The sequence below is a fragment of the Acartia tonsa genome, chromosome 12 (genome assembly GCF_053477335.1).
Source record: "Acartia tonsa isolate MP-2025a chromosome 12, ASM5347733v1, whole genome shotgun sequence".
Lineage (NCBI taxonomy): Eukaryota > Metazoa > Arthropoda > Copepoda > Calanoida > Acartiidae > Acartia > Acartia tonsa.
In genome coordinates, this window is record NC_137271.1 from 42,356,837 (window position 1) to 42,381,141 (window position 24,305).

The 24,305-nt window shown below is 35.1% G+C and overlaps 1 protein-coding gene across 1 annotated transcript; it reads right to left on the reverse strand.

Annotated features, from left to right (window-relative positions):
• Window positions 1-8,954: 8,954 nt before the first annotated feature.
• Window positions 8,955-21,875, reverse strand: LOC145334176 (uncharacterized). The gene is made up of 11 exons (XM_080179541.1): window positions 21,746-21,875; window positions 18,688-18,871; window positions 18,525-18,578; window positions 17,614-17,642; window positions 17,256-17,411; window positions 16,179-16,259; window positions 10,831-10,928; window positions 10,521-10,598; window positions 9,961-10,017; window positions 9,384-9,430; window positions 8,955-9,070 (listed from the first exon to the last, which is right to left on the reverse strand). The coding sequence occupies exons 5-11, from the start codon at window positions 17,384-17,386 to the stop codon at window positions 8,993-8,995; spliced, it is 570 nt and encodes a 189-aa protein (XP_080035667.1). The 5' UTR covers window positions 17,387-17,411; window positions 17,614-17,642; window positions 18,525-18,578; window positions 18,688-18,871; window positions 21,746-21,875; the 3' UTR covers window positions 8,955-8,992.
• Window positions 21,876-24,305: the final 2,430 nt, after the last annotated feature.

A 24,305-nucleotide genomic window follows, 5' to 3' on the forward strand; every position in this document is an offset into this window, starting at 1 on the left:
GGATATACTCAGCCTGCTCTGCTAATTCTTCGGCGCTAGCCGTTGGCATGTTGGCATCTTCCCGGCGGCTGAGGGCGTCGGCGTTGGTATTCTGGGTGCCAGGCCTGTGGCAGACGGTAAAGTCTAAGGCCGCTAGCTCCTCCTGCCAGCGGGCCACCATCCCTGTGGATGTGTTCAGTGATTTCATCTGTAGCAGGGCAGAGGAATCAGTGTTGATCTGGAAGCTGCGGTAGGACAAGATGCCGTGGAATTTTCGGATCCCATAGATAATGGCGGCCATCTCTCCCTTCCAGGACGGGTAGCGCGTCTCAGGGTCGGTTGTCTTGCGCCCCACGGCGGCAATCAGCCTCTCCTTGCCCTCCTGGCATTGACTCAGTATGGCAGAGATGGCGCGGCTGCTGAAATCTGTGGTGAGCTGGAACACTGCTGGTAAATCAAACCTGGGCGGCGCTCGGATGGGGGCCTGTCGGAACTTGTCCTTGAGTTGCAGCAGCTGGGCTTCCATCTCAGGCGTCCAGGTTAGGGCCTTGGCCGTCTTCTGCCGATTCATCTCGTAGGTGAGGTCTGCATACTCTGGGATGAACAGGCGGTAGTATCCAAAGAAGCCCAGCAACGCCAGCAAATCCTTGGGGGTGCTAGGGGCTGGCCAGTCCAAGATGCGGTCAATATAGTCCTCTTGCATGGCTATCCCCTCCCGGCTGAGGGTGTGACCCAGATAATCCACCTTGGACCGGAACAACTTGGTCTTGGCTGGCTTGAGGCAGATCCCTCCCCTGCGGTGGGCCTCCACGACCTCTCGGAGCCTGGCCAGGTGGGCCCAGGTATCCTGGTGGAAGGTCAGGACGTCGTCAAGGTATGACTGGAGGTTGGCTGTGCCTAGTGGGTTTAGGACCCCTGCAATAAACCTGGAATAGACAGACGGTGCCGTAGCCAGGCCAAAGGGCATCCTTTTCCATTGATACAAGCCCCTGGGGGTGGTGAAGGCGGTGCAGGGCCGGCTATCCTCAGACACACGGATGGTGTAGTATGCGGCCACCGCGTCTAGAGCACTGTAGACACGGTGCCCGCCAGCTCGTTCCACCAATTGCTGGATCCTAGGCAGGGGGTAGCTGTCCAGCTCCAGACACTTGTTGAGGGCCCTGTAGTCGACGGCCCAGCGGGTGCTCCCGTCCTTCTTCTTGATGGGCACCAGGGGGCTGCTCCAGGCGGAGTCCGACGGCTCTATGACTCCTTCCTGCAGCCAAGTGTCCAGTTGTTTCTCCAGTTCAGCCTCTTGCCGCGGGTTCAGATCCCTAAATCTCTGGCGGATCGGCTGGGTCCCTGGCTTGAGGCGCAGCTGCAATTCAACCACATCTGTGCAGCCGGGGGTAGAATTGGAGAAGACGTCCCTGTACTCTGACAACGTAGTCCAGACCTCCTTCTTGAGCAAGGGGTCCTTGCGTAGGAACTCATTGTCTTCCATCTCCAAGGCTTCCCACAACTCTTGCATGTCTATGGGCTCAGCAGGTTCTTGGACCGAGTGGAGACGCGGGGGAGGCGTATCAGAGACCTCCAGAATGTCAGGTTTGACCAGCTCCCCTGCCACTGGGAGGCCAGCATCCAGCAAGAGGGGCACCTCCCCCTCATTGACCACCAGTACTCTAAACACAGTGGCAGAGCCAGGCCTGTGGGCATACAGGCCCTCTGGAATAACAAGGTCCTCCCCAAACCTCTGTTCTGGGGCAGCTAGTTGAATGGCATCCTTGGTGCGATGGCCTACTAGCTCAACAGGGACTGCCATGACCCCGCGGCCAGGCAGGACCACTCGCTTGGCTGTGCGGAGCTGGGGTGGTTGACCGTCAGTTGGGGTGACAGCGCTCAGCCTATACGTGGCTGGTGAGGGGTCAGCCTTGGCTCCGGGACCCACCGGCCGCGACTTGACGGGCTCGGCTTCTGGAGAGGCTGACGTGTCGGAGCCAGGCTTGGCTCCGGGGGCGTCCGGCCACGATTTGACGGGCTCGGCGCTGGGAGAGGCCGCCATGCTGGGTCCAGCTTTGGCTCCGTGGGCGTCCGGCCGCGACTTGACGGGCACGGCGCCGGGAGAGGCTGGGGCCTGAGAGTTGAGTGTGGCTCCGGGTACATCAGACCGCGACTTGACGGGTCTGGACTCGGGCTTGGCTGGTGGACTGGCTGGAGGTCCCAGGTAGAGGGGGCCAGGTGGACACGGCTGGCCGTTGATAAAAATGTCGGAGGAGAAGATTGGTTCTGGAGGGCTGGCAATCTCGGGAAACGTTGTTGGCAGGCTCTCCCTTGGCACCTTGGGCACTGGGGGCAACCCCATGGCTAGCAGGTTAGCTCCCTTGTGTGCGTTGAGCTCAGCGTCCACCCAGTGTGTGCCTTTCTCAACCACACGCGGCTGCTCAGGCAGGGGGCCTGGCAGAGGCCCCTCATAGCTTAGCTCCCTCTCGGCTGTCTCCCGGTCAATGGGGACGCCACGGAGTGGGATAAACTCCCCACGCGCCCACAAGCAAGGTGGTTGCATGTCGAAACAGAGCCTAGTTCCGAACTCCTTGAGAAAATACCCTCCTAAGTTCAGAGGGTGGGAGAGATTTCGGACCACAGTCACGTGGTATAGATGGAGTATAAGAGTGTGTGAAACTGCCATATATAACTCTTTTAATTTTCCAATTACCTGGAGGGGCTGGCCTTCCTCATTAGCAGTCAGGATCTGGGTGTTGTCCGGAATCAACATGCGTTGCACGCCCATCGCGTGCATGAGGTGCTCAGAAATTACAGCAGACCCTGGTACACGGTTGCCAGAATCAACCATGGCATCAACCTGTACATGCTGGGCAGGGTCAGGAGTAGGAAACCTCACCCTGATATGGCAGGGGAAGTGGAGGTCCTGCCCTTGAGACAAGGGGGCCTCTCGTTCGGCTGGGGTCGGCAGAAACTTTGGTGGTGGCCGCACCGCAGCTATGGTGGTATCGCTTACCATGGTGGCTTAGACTGTAGCTTCGAATCACTAGAGCTTATTAATTATCACTTGGTCAACAATTTTATATTTATTTTTATCACTTGGTTGACATTTTATACACAATGATGTGTTGTTATCACTAGGAGCTCTAGGTGTGATTCTGGAAGCACTGGCAGCAGGGAATGTCCGTCCTGCAAGGTTCAGAGGGGTGACGGCGGTAGGGAATGACCCGTCCTACAGCGCCGCTGGTTCGAATCCCGACAAATGGCGGCAGGGAATGGCCCGTCCTGCAGCGCCTCGGGTTCGAATCCTGGGAGGCAGCGGCAGGGAATGTCCCGTCCTGCCGTGCCTGTGGCTCAAAATCTGCTATCCGTCGCAGTGGTAGGGCTTACTTGTGTGCTGAAGCTTCGCAGCCACACATTGCCTTCTTAGGGAGACCAGCACACAGCTGTCTGTCTCGTAGGTTTGGCCTGGGTGTCCTGGGGCTTGTCCCAGCTACACTTGCCAATTTAGACTCAGTTTTGTAGCCGTCTGAGCTAAATTATCCGGTTGCCGTGGCTGCGCACCTAGCGCTACTCCTACACGACACGGAAAAAGCGTCTTAACTGGCGCTTTTAGCAGGCTAAATCTGCTTGCCGTAGGCCAGAGGCCCACATATTGCGTTCAAAATGATGGAAATTCGACCTAAAAAGGCCGTCTCACGGGTCAGTTGGCGGCTGATTGTCCCCTTACTTGCCAAAGGGTCCAATCAGAGGTAGAATAGGCTAGTTTCTGTAAGGCTCGATTGAAACACGCTGACACCAAGTTCTGGTAAGCCGAGCGTACTCGGCCCACGGGGTAACGAGTTCGGATTCAACGGGCCCTAGCCTTTAAGTATTCTACCAAACAAACAAGCAGGATTCAATCATACAGAATTATATATTTAAACTGAATAATATTTACAAGTTATGTTTACTATATATATACAACAAAAATATGACAATAGTTAGGTTTGAAGGGGGTGTGGGGCGCTAGGGCTTAGTGCCCGACGGTAGACAGGCTGTGGGGGCAGCGGTGGTAAAAGGGGAGGCCGTGCCTCCCGATTATATAAGTGCATGATGGACTCGTGATAGTTGCATGTTCAAGTCCCCTCCCCACATTTAGGCAGGCTTAGTTTGACCGCCGGGTGCGGGGTTAACAGCGGTCATGAGATGGATAGTGATATAATAGGATTAGTGCGGGGGGTTTGTTATCATAAGTCACAGCGAAGCAACTCTGTATTCGGCCTGTCCGTATGGGTGTCGTATTACCACAGTTTCATTAAGATCTACATATTGGTTGAGGTGCTAGATCAATACCTAGATTTTCACGTTACAAGGTTTTGTGATTTTTTAGTTTAATGCTTTTTGTCATAAAACTGATATATTGTTCATTTTCAAAAATTCACAATTCATATATTCTATGGAAAAATTTTAAGCATTTTCCATTAGACATTTCCTCGTTTAAAGCGACGCTTTGGGCAGATGAAATAAAAATAGCATTTTGTTATTTGTAGGACTATTTCATTTTGTTTGAGCGCAATATAGGATTTTTTAGGTCAAGGAGCCCATTTTTCAACTTAAAAAAAATCTAGACGTATTTTCAAGATTCACAGTTCCTTACTTTTTCTATAAATAAAATAAAATTTGTCTAGTACATAATTCAATGTATAAATCAAACAACAGACAGGCTAACCAAAAAATATCCTATTATATTATATGTCCGTCTGTCTGAAGCTAAAGATTTCAGCAACCACTGAACCGATTGGGCTCTACTCTTCAGGGAATATACTTACTGGTCCTGTGATGGTTTTAAGCTAATTTGTTGGGAGTTCCTAGATGCTAGGGACGTAGCCGCTCGTAAAATAATAAACTAGTAATAATACCCTATGGTTGGGTTGGCTATATAGTATATAAGGGTAAAAAGAAAGTAGTAATTGCTGACAAATTATAAACATGCTGTTATTGTCGATATTACAGAAAAGTTGGTATTATTTACATAATATCGAAATGACATAGTTTTAATGGTATTATGATTATACAAAAACAGCACAAAAGTTTGACATGAATGTGTGCACGCACGAAATGAATATGTGCGCGCACGGCACACCAAATGTAATCTGATAAGAAAGTTTTTACACCTTGTACATTTATTGGTTACAGTACTTTATTCTAGAAGACCTTACATTATTAGTAGCGAAGCTACTCTATAATTTGAAATGTCCGTCTGTCCGTCTGTCCGTCTGTCCGTATGTCCGTCTGTCCGTCTTAGTTTGGGGGAAACGTGATTTTCTCGGCTCCTATGAAAGATAAAAGGCTGAAATTTTTTGACAACATTCCTATTATTAAGGAGCACAATTAACTATAAAACATCGATGGCGGTCGGACCGCTTTTTGGCAGGTTTTAGGCTATTTTTGTATTTTTCACATTTTTCTCCATATCTTTGGTGTTTATGGTCCGATTTCCAAAATTTTTTCAGTTATAGATATCAAAATTGAATTTCCTGTTGTTTAAAGAAAACAACTATGACGGTCAGACTGCCTTTAAGCAGGTTTTAGGCTATTTTTGTATTTTTCACATTTTTCTCCATACCTTTGGTGTTTATGGTCCGATTTCCAATTTTTTTCCGTTATAGATATCAAAATTAAATTTCCTGTCGTTTAAAGAAAACAACCATGACGGTCGGAATGCCTTTTTGCAGGTTTTTGGCTATTTTTAAATTTTTCCCTTATTTTTCATATCTCTGATGTATATAATCCACTTATCCAAATTCTTTAGGTAAGATAAAAAAATTAAATTTCCTGTCGTTTTAAAAATACAACCATGGGGGTCAGACTGCTTTTAAGCAGGTTTTTGGCTATTTTTATATGTTTTACATATTTCCCCATATCTTTGTTGTTTTTGGTCCAATTTTAAAACTTTTTTTGGGATATCAGTATCAAAAGTAATCTATTCTTGATTTTAATAAATACACTTTAAATCTACTTGTACGTATTCCCATCCATGATTTTTTGTTCTTCGCTACTTATGGATGCTGTCATCCTTGTTTTTAAATACAATGATGAAAACATCCATAGAAAATAATTTATAGTTTTTAATAACAAGTTTGAAATTGACAAGGATAGTTTTAACATGCCTAAATTAACGAAAAGAGCTGTTAAGTACGTATTGACGGACGTACAGACCTTTATTATAGAATAGCTGCGCTTAAAAAATGAGTTTGAATTTAACCATAAAACACAAAATTCTAAATAAATCTATCCATCTATTCAATTACCCATCCATCGAGAACCCAGTAAAAGTGTCTGACTATGACGTCAGAAAAAATTAACAATTAACCAATGAGAGACCGCTATATATTTTACCATTGGTCAATTACAGTGAATACTATTCATCTAACCAGCTATCTATATATTCATCCATTCACCTATCTATCCATCTAAGTTCTTAATAAATTCAAAATTAACCATAATATATTCAAAAACAAGGATGACATCATCCATAAAAGCGAAGCTCTGAAACGATATGACAGACGAACATTAACTTTTGTTGAGTGTTAGAACTGAATTACAAAATATGAAAGTATAAGGTTTGACAAAATTATACGTAAATTTGTTGAAAAATTGCTTGATACAGAATAATGTTTATGGACATACTTACATTTTTAGGACTTAATTATAGAGTTGCTTCGCTTATAATATTGTATTTTATTGTCCCAGGAATCAGTATACTAAAATCAGACCAATCGGATAATTAGATCACATAAAAATTTGTTGTTGAAAAAGTAAAAAAATCATCATATTTAAAATGGGCGTACGGACATTTTGGTAATGATTATAGAGTTGCTACGCTTTCTAAATCGTACCTAACTACTAAAGAAATCACCATGCAAAATTTGAAATCGATAGGACAATTCTAACAAGCCTAAATTAACGAAAAGAGCTATCCGTTACTGACGGACGTACGGACGGACCGACCCTAATTATAGAAAAGCTTCACTTTTAAAAAGTAAAAAATCAACATGTTTAAAATGGACGTACGGACATTCCGGTAACGATTATAGAGTTGCTACGCTTTTTAAATCGTACCTAATTACTAGAGGAATCACCATGCAATGTTTAAAATCGATAGGACAATTCTAACATGCATAAGTTAACGAAAAAAGCTATCCGTTACGGACGGACGTACGGACGGACCGACCATAATTATAGAAAAGCTTCGCTTAAAAAAAGTTTTTATTAAAAAAGTAAAAAAAAATCAACATGTTTAAAATGGACGTACGGACATTCTGGTAACGATTATAGAGTTGCTACGCTTTTTAAATCGTACCTAACTTCTAGAGGAATCACCATGCAATGTTTGAAATCGATAGGACAATTCTAACATGCCTAAATTAACGAAAAAAGCTATCCGTTACGGACGGACGGACGGACTGACCGACCTTAATTATAGAAAAGCTTCGCTTTTAATAAGTGTAGGATGTCATCCTTCTAAACAAAATAAATAAATAATAATGACAACATCCATATATGCAAAGCTTTAAAATCAGGATAATCATATCAAACAAAAAGTGTTGTCAAAATGTAAAAAAGTCAGCATGTTTTAAATATATTAAACAAACTTTCTTTTAATGATTATAGAGTTGATACGCTTTCTGAATTTTACCTGTTATAACAATTATGCAAAGTTTGAAATCGATAGGATAATTTAACATGTATATTAAAAATCAGCATGTTTTATATGGATGTAAGGACTTTCTGGTAAGATTATAGAGTTGCTACATTTCTAACTTGTACCTAACTGTTCTAGGAGGACTCGATAGGACAATTCTAAATTAACAAAAAAAGCTATCCGTTACGGTCAGACCGACCCTAACCATAGAAAAGCTTCGCTGTTAAAAATAGATCAGGCCAATCTCAAAACGATAATATGTCATACATGTAAAAATTTCTCATTCTTTTACAGGGTATGCCTCGCAAACTGTTTTTTTTAAAACGCTTATTATTCCCCTTAATATTCAAGCTATCTTAGTAGAATGAAAATGATTTGGCAGCCTACTACTGACCGTTTATGGAGTAATGATGAAAAATCCACAAAATAAACAGGGAAAAAAATCTATGAGGTAGTACATCAGAGGTTAATTTTATTGAAATTAGAAATATTTGCTTTGTGAACTTTAGGATAAGCTAGAGGCCAAACGGCTGGTCGCACAGACTTTTAATGCACACCAATAAACCGTGCTTATAATAGGGTCGGTCCGTCCGTCCGTCCGTACGTCCGCCCGTCCGTCCGTACGTCCGTAACGGATAGCTTTTTTCGTTAATTTAGGCATGTTAGGATTGTCCTATCGATTTCAAATTTTGCATGGTGATTCCTGTAATAGTTAGGTACGATTTAGAAAGCGTAGCAACTCTATAATCATTACCAAAATGTCCGTACGTCCGTTTTTAAACATGTTGATTTTTTTACTTTTTTAACAACAAATTTTTATGTGATCAAATCATCCGATTGATCTGATTTTTGGTATATTGATTCCTGGGAGAACAAAGTATAATGTTATAAGCGAAGCAACTCTATAATCAAGTCCTAAAAATGTAGGTATGTCCATAAACATTTTCCTGTATAAAGCATTTTTTTTAACAAATTAACTTATAATTTTGCTTCGACTCTTATATATTTATATTCTGATTATTTAGTTCTGACAATATGTAAGTGTTAATGTCCGTTTGTCCTACCGTTTCAGTGCTTAGCTTTTATGGATGTTGTCATCCTTGTTTATAACAAAATTTTGTATGATATTTTGTTTGGACTAACTATAAAATGTTCTTCATATTTAGTTCTGAGACTCTACACGAGTATTGATCGTTTGTCCTTCTTTCTGATTTTAAAGCTTGGCTTTTATTATTTATTATATGAAACTACTTATTTTCAAACATAATTTTTATTAACAAACTACATTATTATCATAAGTTATACATGAGGTTTTTGTTGTTTTTGAAAAAAAATATACATAAAACATTAACAATTAGTTGGACAAACAAGTCTTCTCCCTCTCCTGACTCTTCTACAACACTTTGTACTCAGACCAACAAAAACCTAAAATCATGATAGTATTCATTTTCTAAAATATGTTGAATGTAATAGTTTTTATATTACTTTTATTAATTTATAACAGGAATGACAACTTCTACCTAAGAACAGCATGAAGGAAATCCAAGTTTTTTTTTATATTGAGGGGGGTAAATTGCACCACCTCCCCCCTCTTTGAATTCTGATGAAGAAAATAAGTATAGATTCTTTACATTGGTAAGGAATATAGCAGCCAAGCTTATTAGATTTTTCATGATTTTTATTTACTGACCAATAGACAAATCGAGTTACAAAGTATTTCTATCAATTAAAATGATACCCTGCAATCTGAAGGTAGACATCCACCAGTAAATATAGCACTGAAACCTTGATTAAGAAAATTACATGAAATGTTACCTTTATACTTTGGTAAATTTGATATAAGCCAGATAGGTGTTACTTTAAAACGATCGAATTAAGATAAATATATGTACACATATTTCTGTTGGTTTGGTGTTTTCCCTTAAAGTCCAAAATAGTAAAAATATTAGAATAAGGGGATTTTTTTTAAAATGTCAATCTCATGCGGGGCACACATAATTGTTCAAAAATTATCTAATTTATCCTTTTATGTAAGATTTTATTTGAAGTGACATTCTAAAATGAAACTAATCAAAATTACTTCTTACTACAATATTCAAATTTTATGGCAAGACAGTTGTGAGAGGTATAGTTAGTTATGCTTTTCTATTTGAAAAGTAAATAGGTGAAAATAAAACAATTTTAGAAATATATAAAGTTTAATTGCAATTTTTTGGTCTTTTGATATTTATCCCAAAATTTTATTCTTATTTTGAGTTATAAATAAGGTGATCATAATTTGACAATTGAGCATTGAAAATGTGAAAAATGTTTACCTGAAGAACCTGAACTAAAGGAACTGCCTGCTATAGAATTACCAAATGTTAGAAATCCTAAAATACAAAAAATACTTTTTCTATGATATTTACATTTGGAATTTGAGAAATTTAGAGAAGTATATAGATTTTCAGTAGTCGACTTTGGGGGGCCAGTACTTTCTCCCTGATTGAGATATGGCCTTCAAACTTTGACCTATTCTAGTACATGTCCCCAATAGTATCTGTATAAATTTATAGCTCTATATCTCAACTTTGAAGCGTTTTGCAGCCATTCTTGCAAAAGGTAGAATATTTGAACATAAGAAAAATGCGCTAAAACCATTTTTAGATGTTGACACCTAAGTTTTTAATTTTCAACTTTACTGTACTTTTTCAACAAAAACTGTAATTTTTTTTGGTTGTTTCATAATTTCCCTTAAAAAAACGAAGAAAATAAGCCATTAATCATTAAATTCTGATAACTATAAGTGGGGTAAAATTGCTTTCAAAAAAGTTCTCATAAAAAAAACACACTGTATAAATTCTGATATTTAATTTAAATTGTGAAATAAGCTTACCTCCACCCAAATTATTTGCTAATAAGGTAATAACATTGGCAACAGCTGGTAAAACAGTATTTGTTACAAGAATAAGACCTAAACATTATGAAAATTCTTAATTATATTTACAATAAAAATTGAATCAAAAGATACCTTTTATTAAACCTCCAGATTTTTGGGGAAAATATCTTAAATCTTGACAAACTTATTGCTTGCAATAACAATTGCTTCTTATAAAAATTTAAAGATTTTTAAATATAGCTAAAGAAAATATTGGTGGCTTAAGGCATATCAAAGCAAATTTAGGATTTCTTCGTAATGAAACTACCTGTGCTAAAAGTAGCTATTTCCACTGCATTGCCAACAGTCTCAACCACAACCTCAGCAATGGTTGGAGCTTCTGTTGTTGTAGCCTCCTCAGGTACCCTTATATAAAAACAATAGGATGTTTGTTTATGTGTGTAGCTAACCGCTGAACTGATATTGTTCTCCTCTACATACAGTGAAGCTTACCATAAGTCCAGAAAACTCTCAAGAAATTTAATTTTTTAAACCTATTCGTTTTTAAAATTTTATTTGAAAGTAGGGTTACGACTTGTCACCCCCTCCCCCCTCACCTTTTCTTCAAAATTCCCTGGAACCTACTTGGGATGTAATCACAAGTTCTTAATATCATAGTAAGGCCTAGACTTATGGGAAATTGTTGATTTTCATCGCAAAATGGGATTTTATAAAGATAGTAAATTTCTGAAGAAACATGGAACAAAATAGAAGAGAGAAAGAATCTTAATAACAAAATTCATAATGCTCAACATTTGGCTGACATGAGCATTTTAAGAGCTGAATATGCTACTAAAGACAAAAAAGTCAAAAAGTGCACAAGGCATACCCTGCCTAAACCATTTAAAGACTAAACAAAATTACCATCAAAACTGACAATGCAGCGCTTAAACTGTATATTGAAAGGTATATCAAAAATATACTTTGACACCTGTAGAATCATACTGCAAAGCCAAAAATGAGAACAATTGCCCACATCAATTTTTATTAGGATTTTAAAGTTTATTTTTTACTATGGATTAAATATTTTTTACTGAATCGTGATGTTTTTTCCCTTTATAGGTAAAATACTCAGCTTTTAGAGTGTCTTGCTTCGTAAATATTGTATGCTAGTATACAGTAAAGTTAGGTCTTTTGATTTTATCTATCAATACTAATTAAAAATTAATTCTTTACAATATATCAATGAATTAACATAAAAATGTTTCATGCCTATTATACATTAAAACACATAAAAATTGGCTGTAAAGGGTTAAATAAATTAAGATGACAACAAATGTTTATGCAATACAACAAATTTATTTTTGTCACATATACAAATATGATATAAAATAAGATTATTCAAACATATTTTTAAAAATATTTTTAAAAAGAATGTATCTTTTATGAGTAGGGTTTTCATTCTTTTCATTTTTATTAAATAAAATTATTTAACTACGTTTGAAATAAGTCACTTTGTGAAAACACTCTTTCGGAAATTATTAAGAAGTGAAATGAAAGAAGATTTCTTATTGGTTTAAATTCAGCATTATGTTTTTTATTGTATTATGTCAGATTTTTCAATGAAATTTATTGTTTTAGAAAAAAAATGATTTCCATTGAACAGAGTAATGTTTTTTTTTATTGTATCAGTATAAAGTGAATTATATAAAATTGTTCACTAAGTTACAATATTACACAAAGTAAAAAAAGACCTATTGATCTGGTCAAAATGACCAGAGCAACAGTAAAAATTAATTTTTAAATCCCCCAAAAAAAGTTTATTGGGGTCTTAATTCAAATTTGGGCTCTGCAGTCTGATTCTATAGGTGTCCTAGTATATTTTTGACCCCACATTCAAAAATAGTTTAAAAACAGTTTAAATAGGACCTGGAGCCGAGTAGAATCCATTGAGCATGAAATCCTAACTGCTCCTTCGTGGAAGATATTTCATTTTTAATATTGATGGTAAAAAACACTTAATTCACACAATATACAAGGTAATTATACTTTTAATACAGGAATGTGTTTCTGTAAATTGTGCTCAAATTAAACTACGTGGCCTAGAAACAAAATTATAAGCTCATTAGCCATACTTGATAACTGACAAATGCTTGAGGCAGATATAGATCGTCTGCTACGACAAACTGATCTCTTTTGTAAAATTTGAAAACAGGAGAAGATACAACCAGATTGGTCTAAAGGAGTAATCATTAAACTTCCTAAAAAGGGAGATTTGAAAAATTGAGACAATTGGCGAGAAATTATTACCCAGGTAAGGTCCTATGTAAAGTTATTTCAAACAGAATTGATGAGAAAATTGACAAAAAACTAATAGAAGCTGGATTCTTTGCTGGAAGAAGCTGTGTTGACCAAATTTTCACCCTTAGGACAATTATTGAACAATGTGTTGAATTTAACAAGCCACTTCATTTAAATTTTGTGGATTTTTTCTAAAGCCTTTGACTCTATACACGGACAAACACTCTGGAAAATACTAAGAAGATATGGTATACCTGAAAAGTTGATAATTATGATAACAAAATTTTATGAATAAATGCATTTCACAATAGCTGTTAAAATGTTTTTAACCTATTTTTGAATAGGGGGTCAAAAATATACTAGGACGTCTATAGAATCAGACTGCAGAGCCCAAATTTGAATTAAGTCCCCAATAAACTTTTTTTGGGGGATTTAAAAATAAATTTTTACTGTTGCTCTGGTCATTTTAATTAGAGCAAAAGGTCTTTTTTATTGGGGTAAAATTTGTAGCTTTTAGAGTGTTTTGCTTCATAAGTATTGTATTCTGGTACAGAGTAAAATTAGGCCTGTTGATTTCATCTATCAAAATTCATTAAAAATGAATTCTTTCCAATAAATCAACAAATTAACATTATCATGTTTGTGTTCTATCACCCATTTTAAACACATAAAAATTGGCTGTAAAGGCTTAAATAATGTAAGATGTAAATAAATGTATTAAGCAATACAACAAATTTATTGTCACATATACAAATATGATATAAAATAAGATTATTCAAACTTATTTTTAAAAATATTTTTATATTATTTTAAAAGTATGTATCTTTTATGTGTATGGTTTCATTCTTTTCATTTTAATTAAATAAAAATTATTCTGTAAGTCACTTTGTGAAAACACTCTTTAGGGAAATTATAAAGAATTAAAATGAAAGAAGATTTCTCATTGGTTTGATCTTAGCATTATGTTTTTTATTGTATTATTTTAGATTTTTCAATTAAATTAATTGTTTTAAAAAAAAAATTATTTCCATTGAACAAAGTAATGTTTTTTTTTTTATTGTATCAGTATAAAGTGAATCATATAAAACTAGCGGATACGCCCCTAGAGGCCTCTAGTGGCACTTTCAATGTTTTTTTTTGTTCAAGTCTATTTGATACCTCTTTATTGATTTCAAATTCTACAATACCTCTTTATGTTTCGATCAAGTCTCTCAAATATTTAAATTTTTTTTCAACCTTTTTTTTATTTCTCTTGGGAGGGTGGTGGTACCCTCCCCCAAATAGTTATAAACCTTCCCGGGACCTATGAGAAGCTACCCTGTTAAGGAGATCCCGATTGGGTCAGCGGTTAGCAAGATCCTTTGGTACAGACACACAAACAGACATCCTGTTACTTTAGTATAAGGATTGTTCTGTAAGTTACAATATTACCCCAAGTAAAAAAAAGACCTTTTGCCAGGGAGTAAGGGAGGGGACAATGGATCGAATATTCAATTTTTAGGAGTCTCAGACTTTGGGTACTGGCTTAAAGGGAATGTGCAAGAATTTAGCAGTTTCTGACTGACTTAGGGTACTAGCGCACTGAATGCCGCTAACTTGTTTGTTAATTTTAAATATTGCAGACAAGTATCAATAAACTTAATTTGTTATGATGTGGCTGGTTTTAACAATTTTTTTCTCTCCAGAAAATATCATTTAATAGGTAAAAACTTTATTGTGATATTTGTTCAATAAATAATCTAAGAATCCAATTAAATTTTGGGTTATGGGGCTATGGGTTGAATGGGTTCTAGGGAGATTTTTCTAGTTATTAATTACATAATGGTTACGTCAGTCTGATGTGCTGGTAATATAACTTTCAAATGAATGCTTTTTTCTTGGATTTTTTTTCTTATTTTATTGTTTTCTGTATTGTATTAACTCTCCCTTTAAGATTTCCTCCATATTTGCTGGATTAATCTGGATTTCAAAGTCTTTCAGCAAATACCCTTAAATTGAATTAATTGCCTATTGTCCCCTCCCTTACTCCCTGCCTTTTGCTCTGACCAAAATGACCAGAGCAACAGTAAAAAATAATTTTTAAATCCCCCAAAAAAATTTATTGGGGACTTAATTCAAATTTGGGCTCTGCAGTCTGATTCTATAGGAATAGAATTATAAGACAAGAAGCATAAAGTATAGTAAACAAATTTGTCTTTATGGAAAAGAAACTTTTACAGGGTTTTTAAAAGGATTAAATTAAAATATTTTATATACATTACAAAAACATATTGCACGTTACTTTTTTAAATATTTTTTAAAACTTATATAAGAAAATTAAGACTTCAACATTATCTTAAAAAAAGATACAGAAAAATTTTTCTTTAAAACTGGTATATCTTCTTAGACTGATACTGTACACATTGTTTTCCTTAGTTAACAGAAGATATTTTGAAAATTAAGTAGGTTGTGCGTGGTAGGTACTTTAAGATCTCGTCAACCTTTAGAACAATTTATACTTAATATTGGGACACAGGGTTTTTGTTTTTATTAGAGGATATTATTGCTTCAAAGCCTTAAAATTTATGAACCGATGAAAGAAAAAAATTTAAAAAACACAGGTGTCCTAGTATATTTTTGACCCCCCATTCAAAAATAGGTTAAAAACTGTTTAAATACTCCCAAAAAAGTCTATTAAGGACTTAATTCAAATTTAGGCTCTGCAGTCTGATTCTACTGGTGTCATAGTATATTTTTGATATAAGTTTTAAAAATAGGTTAAAAACAGTTTAAGAAGAATTTGCAATATATTTTAAAATAAACAAAATATCAAACATTGAATTTTATGCTAAAACTATGTGCAATAGTATTGAAGCAGAAGTGAAATATAAAAGACTAAGGTGGCTAGGACATGCGCTCAGAATAGGTTTCCAAAAGGTGCTTAAGATGGAACCCTACCACAAGTAAACGTAGACAGGGATGACCAAATACGACTTAGAGGCACAGCACTGAAAAGGACCTCATCAAATTAGAGTTGACTTGGGGAGAAAACTGAAGCACATGCCAAGGACAGGTCTTCATGGAGGAACAGGGTGTCTGTATTCTCTGGATTTCATAGTCAGATCAAATAGAGAGTCGCGCCTGATGATGATGAAAGTTATGGGGGCATTAAAGTTCTTCTGTATACTTGTTTGAAATTCTACCATGTAATGTCATATCCCCTTTGAGTCTTTAAGAAGATTACTAAGACAATCCTCTTTAGACCATAATTGAAAATGCAGTTCAAATCTATTAAAGGTGTTTAAACACCCTAACTTTTAGCTTAAAACTGTGATGTTGTCTGTGAGTTGGGCAATGAATTAAATAATAACCAAAATAAGATTTATTATCACTTACTTGTAACTTATAATTCTATTGCCCAAAGGCTGGGTTGGTCTGAAATTATCACTTATGCTTTTGCCATTGACTTTGAGGCCCCTAAGTAAATTGGTTGTTTATTATAATGAATTAACATTGAATAAAAAAGTAAACAAGGATGACAACATCCATAAGTAGCGAAGCACAAAATTTCGTGGATGGGAATGACCGTCATGGTTGTTTTCTTCAAACAACGGGAAATTAAATTTTGATATCTAAAACAGAAAAAATTTTGAAAATCGGATCATAAACACCAAAGATATGGGGAAAAATGTAAAAAATTGAAAATAGCCAAAACCCTGCAAAAAGGCAGTCTGACCATTATTGTTGTTTTCTCCAAACGACGGGAAATTTAATTTTAACATCTTTAACTGAAAAAAATTTGAAAATTGGACTAAAAACACCAAAGATATGGGGGAAAATGTAAAAAAAATATAAAATAGCCAAAAACCTGCAAAAAGGCAGTCTGACCTTCATAGTTGTTTTCTTCAAACGACGGGAAATTTGATTTTGATAGCTATAACTGAAAAAATTTTGAAAATCGGTTCATAAACACCAAAGATATGGTGGAAAATGTAAAAATAGCTAAAAACCTGCAAAAAGGCAGTCTGACCGTTATTGTTGTTTTCTCCAAACGACGGAAAATTTAATTTTGATATCTTTAACTGAAAGAATTTTGAAAATCGGACCATAAACACCAAAGATATGGGGGAAAATGTGGAAAATCTAAAAATAGCCTAAAACCTGCTAAAAAGCCGTCCGACCGCCAGTGATGTTTTATAGTTAATTGTGCTCCTTAATGATGGGAATGTTGTCAAAAAATTTCAGAATTCTATCTTTTATAGGAGCTGAGTAAATCCCATTTCCCCCATAGCGTTACGGACTGACTGACGGACTGACGGACGGACAAGGTGAATTATAGAGTAGCTTCGCTACTAAAAACTTTATACTGATCTTTCAATAGATAAATAATGAACAAATAATTTTTATTTAAGAATGTTAAATTTTAGCTTACGCACTGTTCTGTAACTTATCATGATCATGATACATTCTTACCTCAAAGTATTAAGTTGACCTTCAGAGATAGACAAAGGGTCATCAAAAACTATCCATTGAACAAGTTCAAAACAATTGCCAGTGGAGAAATATCCATAGTAGTAATAATAATTTCCAAATAGCTTCTCCATGGGAATTAAGGAATTTAAAAATATTCTAAAAATTAAAAACATTTTACAAATTTTTGATTATAAGGGCAAAATAAATAATCGGACAAAGTAAAATAGTTATCATAAACTCAATTCTTTAAGCTGAACATTTTTGCCTTTATGTACTTTAACCAAAAAATTAAGTTAATGTATCTAAATATTTTTATATAATTTTTTCTGAAACGTTGTTATGAAATTTTAATGCTTACCTTCCTTGATTGTTTGAAGTAGTGTCCAACTGAAATATTGCAAGCATTATTTTTAAAGCTACATTCAAGATTAAAAAAGGGAAGAATTTTATTTTGATTAAATTATTTACCAAATATAAAATAATATTACATTTGCAAATTTTGTACATGAATATGCTATGTCATTATAGGTGTACTTTATAAATATTTGCTTCTATCCATCTGTCTGTCAGGTTTTATCTAAATTAAACATAAAAATAACTGTTGTTGTCCTTGCAAAACACATTTATATAGACATTAATTATACAATTGATATACAAATAGACATACTATATCTAGATTACCCGTCTGACCTGATTTTTCGTCAAATCTAAAAGGAACATTTCTAGCAGACAAAAGAATTGTTTACCTTCAACTCAAGCTGTGGTTGAGTCTTAAAAAATAATTAGGCTCGCTACTCACTGGTGAGGCAAAATTATTTTTGTGAAAATCCTCCAATATCACATCAAAAAACTACAAAAATTGAACAAAATCTTATGTTAATAACCCTCTCATGATTTTATTTAATTTTTGTAGATTTTTTATGCAATTTTGGAGGGATTTTCACAAAAATAATTTTGCCTCACCAGCAAGTAGCGGGCCTAATATTATTAATGAATCTAACTCTGTTTGAAGCTTTCACATTTCAAAAAATTTACGGCGAAATTTTTAGGCAATGAAGTCTGATTCAGCAAAGCTTTGTACTAAGAAATTAATATTATACTCTTTACAGCTGACTTTTATGTATGTATGAAATTAAAAAAACATCCATTTGTAATTAAATGTGTATACAATTTCAACCAATGAGATCTCTTGAATGTTCCTTAATGATTCTCCTATTGGTGGAATCAGACATTATGTCTCTTGAGTAATCTCTCTACTTCTATACATACTTTCGCTACTTGGTCCAAAAATTGGCTGAGATTTTGATTTTCTGTTGAACTAACCTAAAGAAGATTATAAATCTAGGCAATTAAGAAAGAAAAAATCTATTTTATGATTGAATATTTTAATTGTTATTACAGTATAATACAATGTTATTAAAATTGCACTTACTTCAAAAAGGAAAGACAAGATAGCTCCACAATCTGATGAAATTTTGCAGGAACTCTCTCCCTGATATTTCTGATTAAACAGTCGAATTTGGAGTTCAGCTGGATATTTTTTTCCATCTATCAAATGTTCTGAGCCTTGTGTGCTTATACTTCCCCAGTTCAAGTCAAATGCAATCAATTCATAACTAAAATTATAAAAAGGGATATAGTATTAAATCTTATAGTTATCCAGGTAACTTATGCCTCCCATTTGGCTCATTATTTACGAAAAAAACATTTTTCTGCATTTTGATAAAAAATTCCAGTCCCGTTCATTTGGTCATGAAACTAAGGGCTGTGTGATTTTTAACCTTTTAAATCTATTTAAAGATTTTCGCGCATTTTCTTTCTGTGGTGTTCAAGTTTAAAATTTTTACATTAATTTTTTTACATTCAATTTTCAACATACATTTTTTAAATATCAAATTAATCCCCAGATGGGAACAATATAGAAATTGTCTTAAAAATTACAAAAATCATGAATTACAGGGTGTCACAATTTTTGAACTTTTGACACCTGGAAAATTTTTGAAACACTCTGTAAGTGTGATTTTTGCGTCTGTAGAGCTAAAAATTGGTCCAAATATAAATATGTTAGACCATAGTGTTTTCTGGCCAGAATAAAATTTTTATATTTTCAGACACCCTGTATTTTCAATTATATAATTATTTTTTTGTTTTTTTTTAGAATTTTTTTCCGTCTTTATGTGACTAAAACAGACCCTTAGTTACAGATTTTGACTAATAACAATAGTATGTGCCTGTTTTACAAATATTAACACTTTTTTGGATACCCTGTGTATGTTTTTTTAAAATTAGTTTTTGCCCCTTTAGGAGGGAAAGGAGTTTTAGGTCCATAGACCTTTTCTTCATTATTTTATAACTTTTTTTTACCGTTTTGCCGTTATTCACCGCCAAAAGTTTTTTTGCCGTTCCCAAGTTTTGGTGGGGATTTATGGTAGGAAGGAGTCGTTTTATCAAGATCACTTTGAATTACTTTTATTTAGGCAATTTAATGTGAAATAAAATTTTTTGTACATCCAACTGATTTTCGTCAATATGAATTGCAATTGTCAGAACAAGAAAATAAAGTAAATATAATAGGTATAAATAATATAATATAAATCACGTCCAATTGCAATTCATATTGACGAAAATAATTAGATGTACAAAAAGTTTTCATTCAAATAAAATTTAGTAACTTAAATTGCATATATAAAACTAATTCAGAGTAATCTTAATAAAACAACACCTTCCTATCATAAATGCCAATCAAAAGCTTGGGAACAGCAAAAAACATCCAAAATTCCGCATTTGGCAGTAAATAACGGCAAAACGGTATGCCGTAGGTGGTTGATGCATAAGTAACAAATTATGCGCCCCTAAAATTTATAAAACAATGAAGAAAAAGTCTATGGCCCTAAAACGACTCCTTTCCCCCCTAAAGGGACAAAACTGGTTTTAAAAAAACACAGAGTGTCTTAAAAGTGTGAAAATTTGTAAAACAGGCACATACTATTGTTATTAGACAAAATCTGTAACAATGGGTCTCACTTAAAAATAAAAAATAAAAATTTTTCCTAAAAATATAAAAAAATTATCTGGTCAGAAAACACTATGGCCTAACATACTTAGATACTTTGTAGACTAATTTGGACCAATTTTTAGCTATACAGACTCAAATATCACATTTACAGGGTGTTTCAAAAATTTCTTAGGTGTCCAAATATGGAGTGCCCACGCCAAATTTACTTCATATGTATTCTAAAATGGATGATATTCACTCTCAAAGCAAGAAATGGGCAAAATTCGTTGTGTGCCAGTGTCTAAAGTTCAAAAAACCTGTTTTGTCATTTTCCTTGGGACACCCTGTAATTCATGGTTTTTGTGATTTTAAAGACAATTTCTATATTGCAAGTGTAATAGGGGTGAAGCAGTTCAAGCCCTATTTGGTGAGTCCGGCAAAAGAGCCCCTAGCCTTAATGATTCTATCAATAAAATACTCCAAGAAGTTACAGTTTGAAGATTTATTTAGAACTAACTACACATAACAAAATAATCACTTTATAGATAACAGATTATAGATATTGGGTTAGGTAGCAAATGAGTGTGGAGAGAATGGGGAAATGCAGGCCAGGTGAAAGGCAGAAGGGCAGGCTCGTGTGGGGGTAAGGCTGGCGTCCCCCAGAAAAGGGTAGGTTATCTGGAACATGAGGGTGGGGAGGGGCAACCCCTTCCCCCATCGGCGGCTGGTAGAGTTGACCGCATTATCTGGCAGTCAACAAAAGAAAAAGGGTTTGCTGAGGAATGTGATAGTTTGGGATTAAACACCTGTGTGTTTTATCGGGAGTCCCGGAGCGTAGCATGCTCTGGGAAGTGACAGTCTGTCTGACTACCACACAAGCATCTAGGGGATTAATTTGATATATAAAACATGTATGTAAGTTGAAAATTAATGTAAATATTTAAAATGTTAAAAATCACCCATCCCTTAGTTTCATGACCAAATGAAGGGGACTGGAAGTTTTAATCAAAATCTGAGACCAATAACCAAATTAATTCGGAGAAAATCATGAAACCTATACATGTTTTTCAGCTGTCGTTGGTGGGCAACACATCGTAAAATTGACGACCTCACCATTTGCCCCCCAAATATAATTTTCGATTTTTTTTCCTTCTTGGTTATACCTATTCCCAAGAAAATGTTTTTTTTTCGTAAATAATGAGCCATTTGTAATGTTTGATGATGGCCAGGCAGGTTTTCAGAATAATAGATCTATTGCTGACGCAATACAATTGTAACAAGATCGTATCCTGTACAAATATGGTCAGACAAAAAAAGAAAATGCAAACCATAAGAGGAGGCGTAGTACTTCCAGCATTGAAAGCCCTATCAAGATCAAGGGAAATCTTAATCCTAAAGTTCCATAAGATATTTTCTCATTTTTGGAAATACATATCCTAGAATACAGAAGTTCAGACAAAACACTTATAGAGTAGCTTTATTTCAAAAATCCTACATATCTGTACTCAGGCTGCCACCAGTTATAGTTGGACCTGTTGATGGGAACAGAGCAGATGAATTAAATAAACCAGAGAAAAAATTTATTCCATAAGTTCCATAGGATATTTTCCCCCTTACTGGCAGTGAGAATTCTAGAAATTATTAATATATGTTTTGATTAGGACAAATATTGTAAAATTTTACAGCAAAGCCTTTAAAATTAATGTACATAAAGGGCGTTGAGAAAAAAACCAATCGCTTCAATTTTTTCAATATAAATCTTACAGTTTTGGTCTAAAACTAATAAAAACAATAATTCAATTCATGCTCAAGCAATGACAATAAGAAAACTTTGTTGATTACAGCGTTACAGCTGTAGACCTAGCCCTTACAGAGAAATTTGTCTGTTTAAAAAAAAAGCAAACCGTCTTAAGTACTTTAAATCTTGTAGATAGACCCCATAATGTTTAGAGGTTTCTATAGACACATTAACCAGGTATTTAACACAATCCTAGCCAATTTGGCATTAAAAAGAAAGACCTGGCAAACAGCAAGAATTAAAATTAGACAGAGCCGTCATTTCATGTCATGTTTGACAGGTCTGTCTTTTTGATGCCAAATTGGCAAAGATTGAATTAGAAATCTGTTTAAGGTGTCTATTGAAAGGTCTATACACGCTCTATCAAAAACTGAAATAATTATGGAGTCTATCTGAAAGATTTTAAGTACTTAATTTTTTTTTTTTTAACATCCTTTATGTCCAAACAGGGTTTCTCTGGCTGTTAGTTAAAGGAACCCTGCGAGAAATACACCGATCTAACTGCTGAAAGACTGCCACAAGTAGTTCCAATACCCCAAATTTGAAGCCTTCAGCTTTAATGACAAAAAAGTTGTAGGCATTTTAAAATGATGTTTTATGTACAATGAAAATTTTGAAAGATTTTCATTGCTGATGTTAAAAAATTTGAAATTAAACTACGTAGCCTTGAAACAATATTATAAGCTTATTTTCGTCATAAATTTAGGTTGCCAGTAACTAATTAAATTTTTACAATAAAAATACTAATTTTCATAGTAAAAATTATTTTTAAAATTCATAGTAAAAATCATTTTTTAAAAAAATTTAATGTTGTACCGAGAGAACTGTAGTATTTCTAGCCAATCAGAAGGCTGAATCAGCTCAACAACCAATCACAGCTGAGCTTGTATTTAGTTTCATTTGTTTTCGCTATGATTTTACGCTCACAAACGCAAATTAAACAAAAAAATTTTCAGAGATTTTTACTATGAAAAGTGGTGTTTTTACCGGCAATCTAAGTTTCTGACGAAGATAAGGTTATAATTTTGTGTCTAGGCGACATAATTTAATATTGTAATTTCTGTTATAAGCAATGGAAATCTTTCAAAATTTTCATTGTACATAAAATGTAATTTTAAAATGCCTAGAATTTTTTTGTTATTGAAACTGAGGGCTTCAAATTTTGGGTATTGGGTAAATGTGGCATTCTTTCAGCAGTTAAAGCATTGTATTTTTTGCAAGGTTCCTTTAAAGTGTATTACTATTATTTATTTACAAACAAATAAAAGATTTCTAAAACAATTAGAAAAATTTTTAAACTTTGCAACTATATACTTCTTTATACTACTAGAGATTTTTTACACCAGACATGATAAAGCACACGCCAGGCTACAATTGAATCAAGACAAAAAATAAGTGCCGAGCTCTGGGACCTATGTATGGTGAAGTTAGACATAAAACCATGATTATTCCAGGTAAAACCAAAATATTTCAGCGGGGTCTTTTCAAGAAAATTAGATTTGAAAATTTCAAGTTCAATTTTCAATCCCTAGGAGTTACCACATAATCATGACAAGAAAAGCAAAGATTATTTATTTAAAATTTTAAACAACTTTTGCTTTTATGAAGTCTTTTATAAAAACCACTCTATATATGATTTATTTAAGGCTGAATTTCCGTGACCTTAGCAAAGCAATTGATAAAAATGGCCATTAATTAACTCCCTTTAGGAGTGGTTTTATGAAGAACTTTATAAAAGCAAAGTTGTTCAAAATTTTAAATAGATAATCTTTGCTTTTCTTGTCACGATTATGCGGTAAATTTTCAAATCTAATTTTCTCAAAAAGACCCCGCTGAAATATTTTGGTTTTACCTGGAATAATCATTGTTTTATGTCTAATTTCACCATACATAGGTCCCAGAGCTCGGCACTTACTTTTGTCTTGATTCAATTGTAACCTGGCATGAGCAATTTTGTCACAGACTTATAATTCAGAATTCTAAATAACTTTTTTTAGTACTTCTGTAATTACATATTTGTTAATACTTGTTTGTTTAGACTTTTTGATTTGCTAAGCTCCACTTTATGAATAATTTCATCCATGTCAATATAAGACAAGAAACTAAATATTACTTGATAAAGTAAAATTACTGAGCTGATTAATTTCTCTGGAACTTAACATCAAATCTACTGGAGACTCTTCTGTTCCTGCACATTCAGATTTCTGTGGTAAGGAATTACCAAGTAATGAAATGGCTGATGGATATATATTTCTGC

Bases quoted from the DNA above. Each gene is read 5' to 3' on its own strand.
- LOC145334176 (XM_080179541.1), bottom strand. From the start codon at position 17,386: ATGGAGAAGCTATTTGGAAATTATTATTACTACTATGGATATTTCTCC. The intron at 16,260-17,255 runs GTAAGAATGTAT...CAATTTACTTAG, and splicing joins GGTCAACTTAATACTTTGAG to GGGCCTCAAAGTCAATGGCA. The intron at 9,071-9,383 runs GTATCATTTTAA...TCATGATTTTAG, and splicing joins GTCTACCTTCAGATTGCAGG to GTTTTTGTTGGTCTGAGTAC.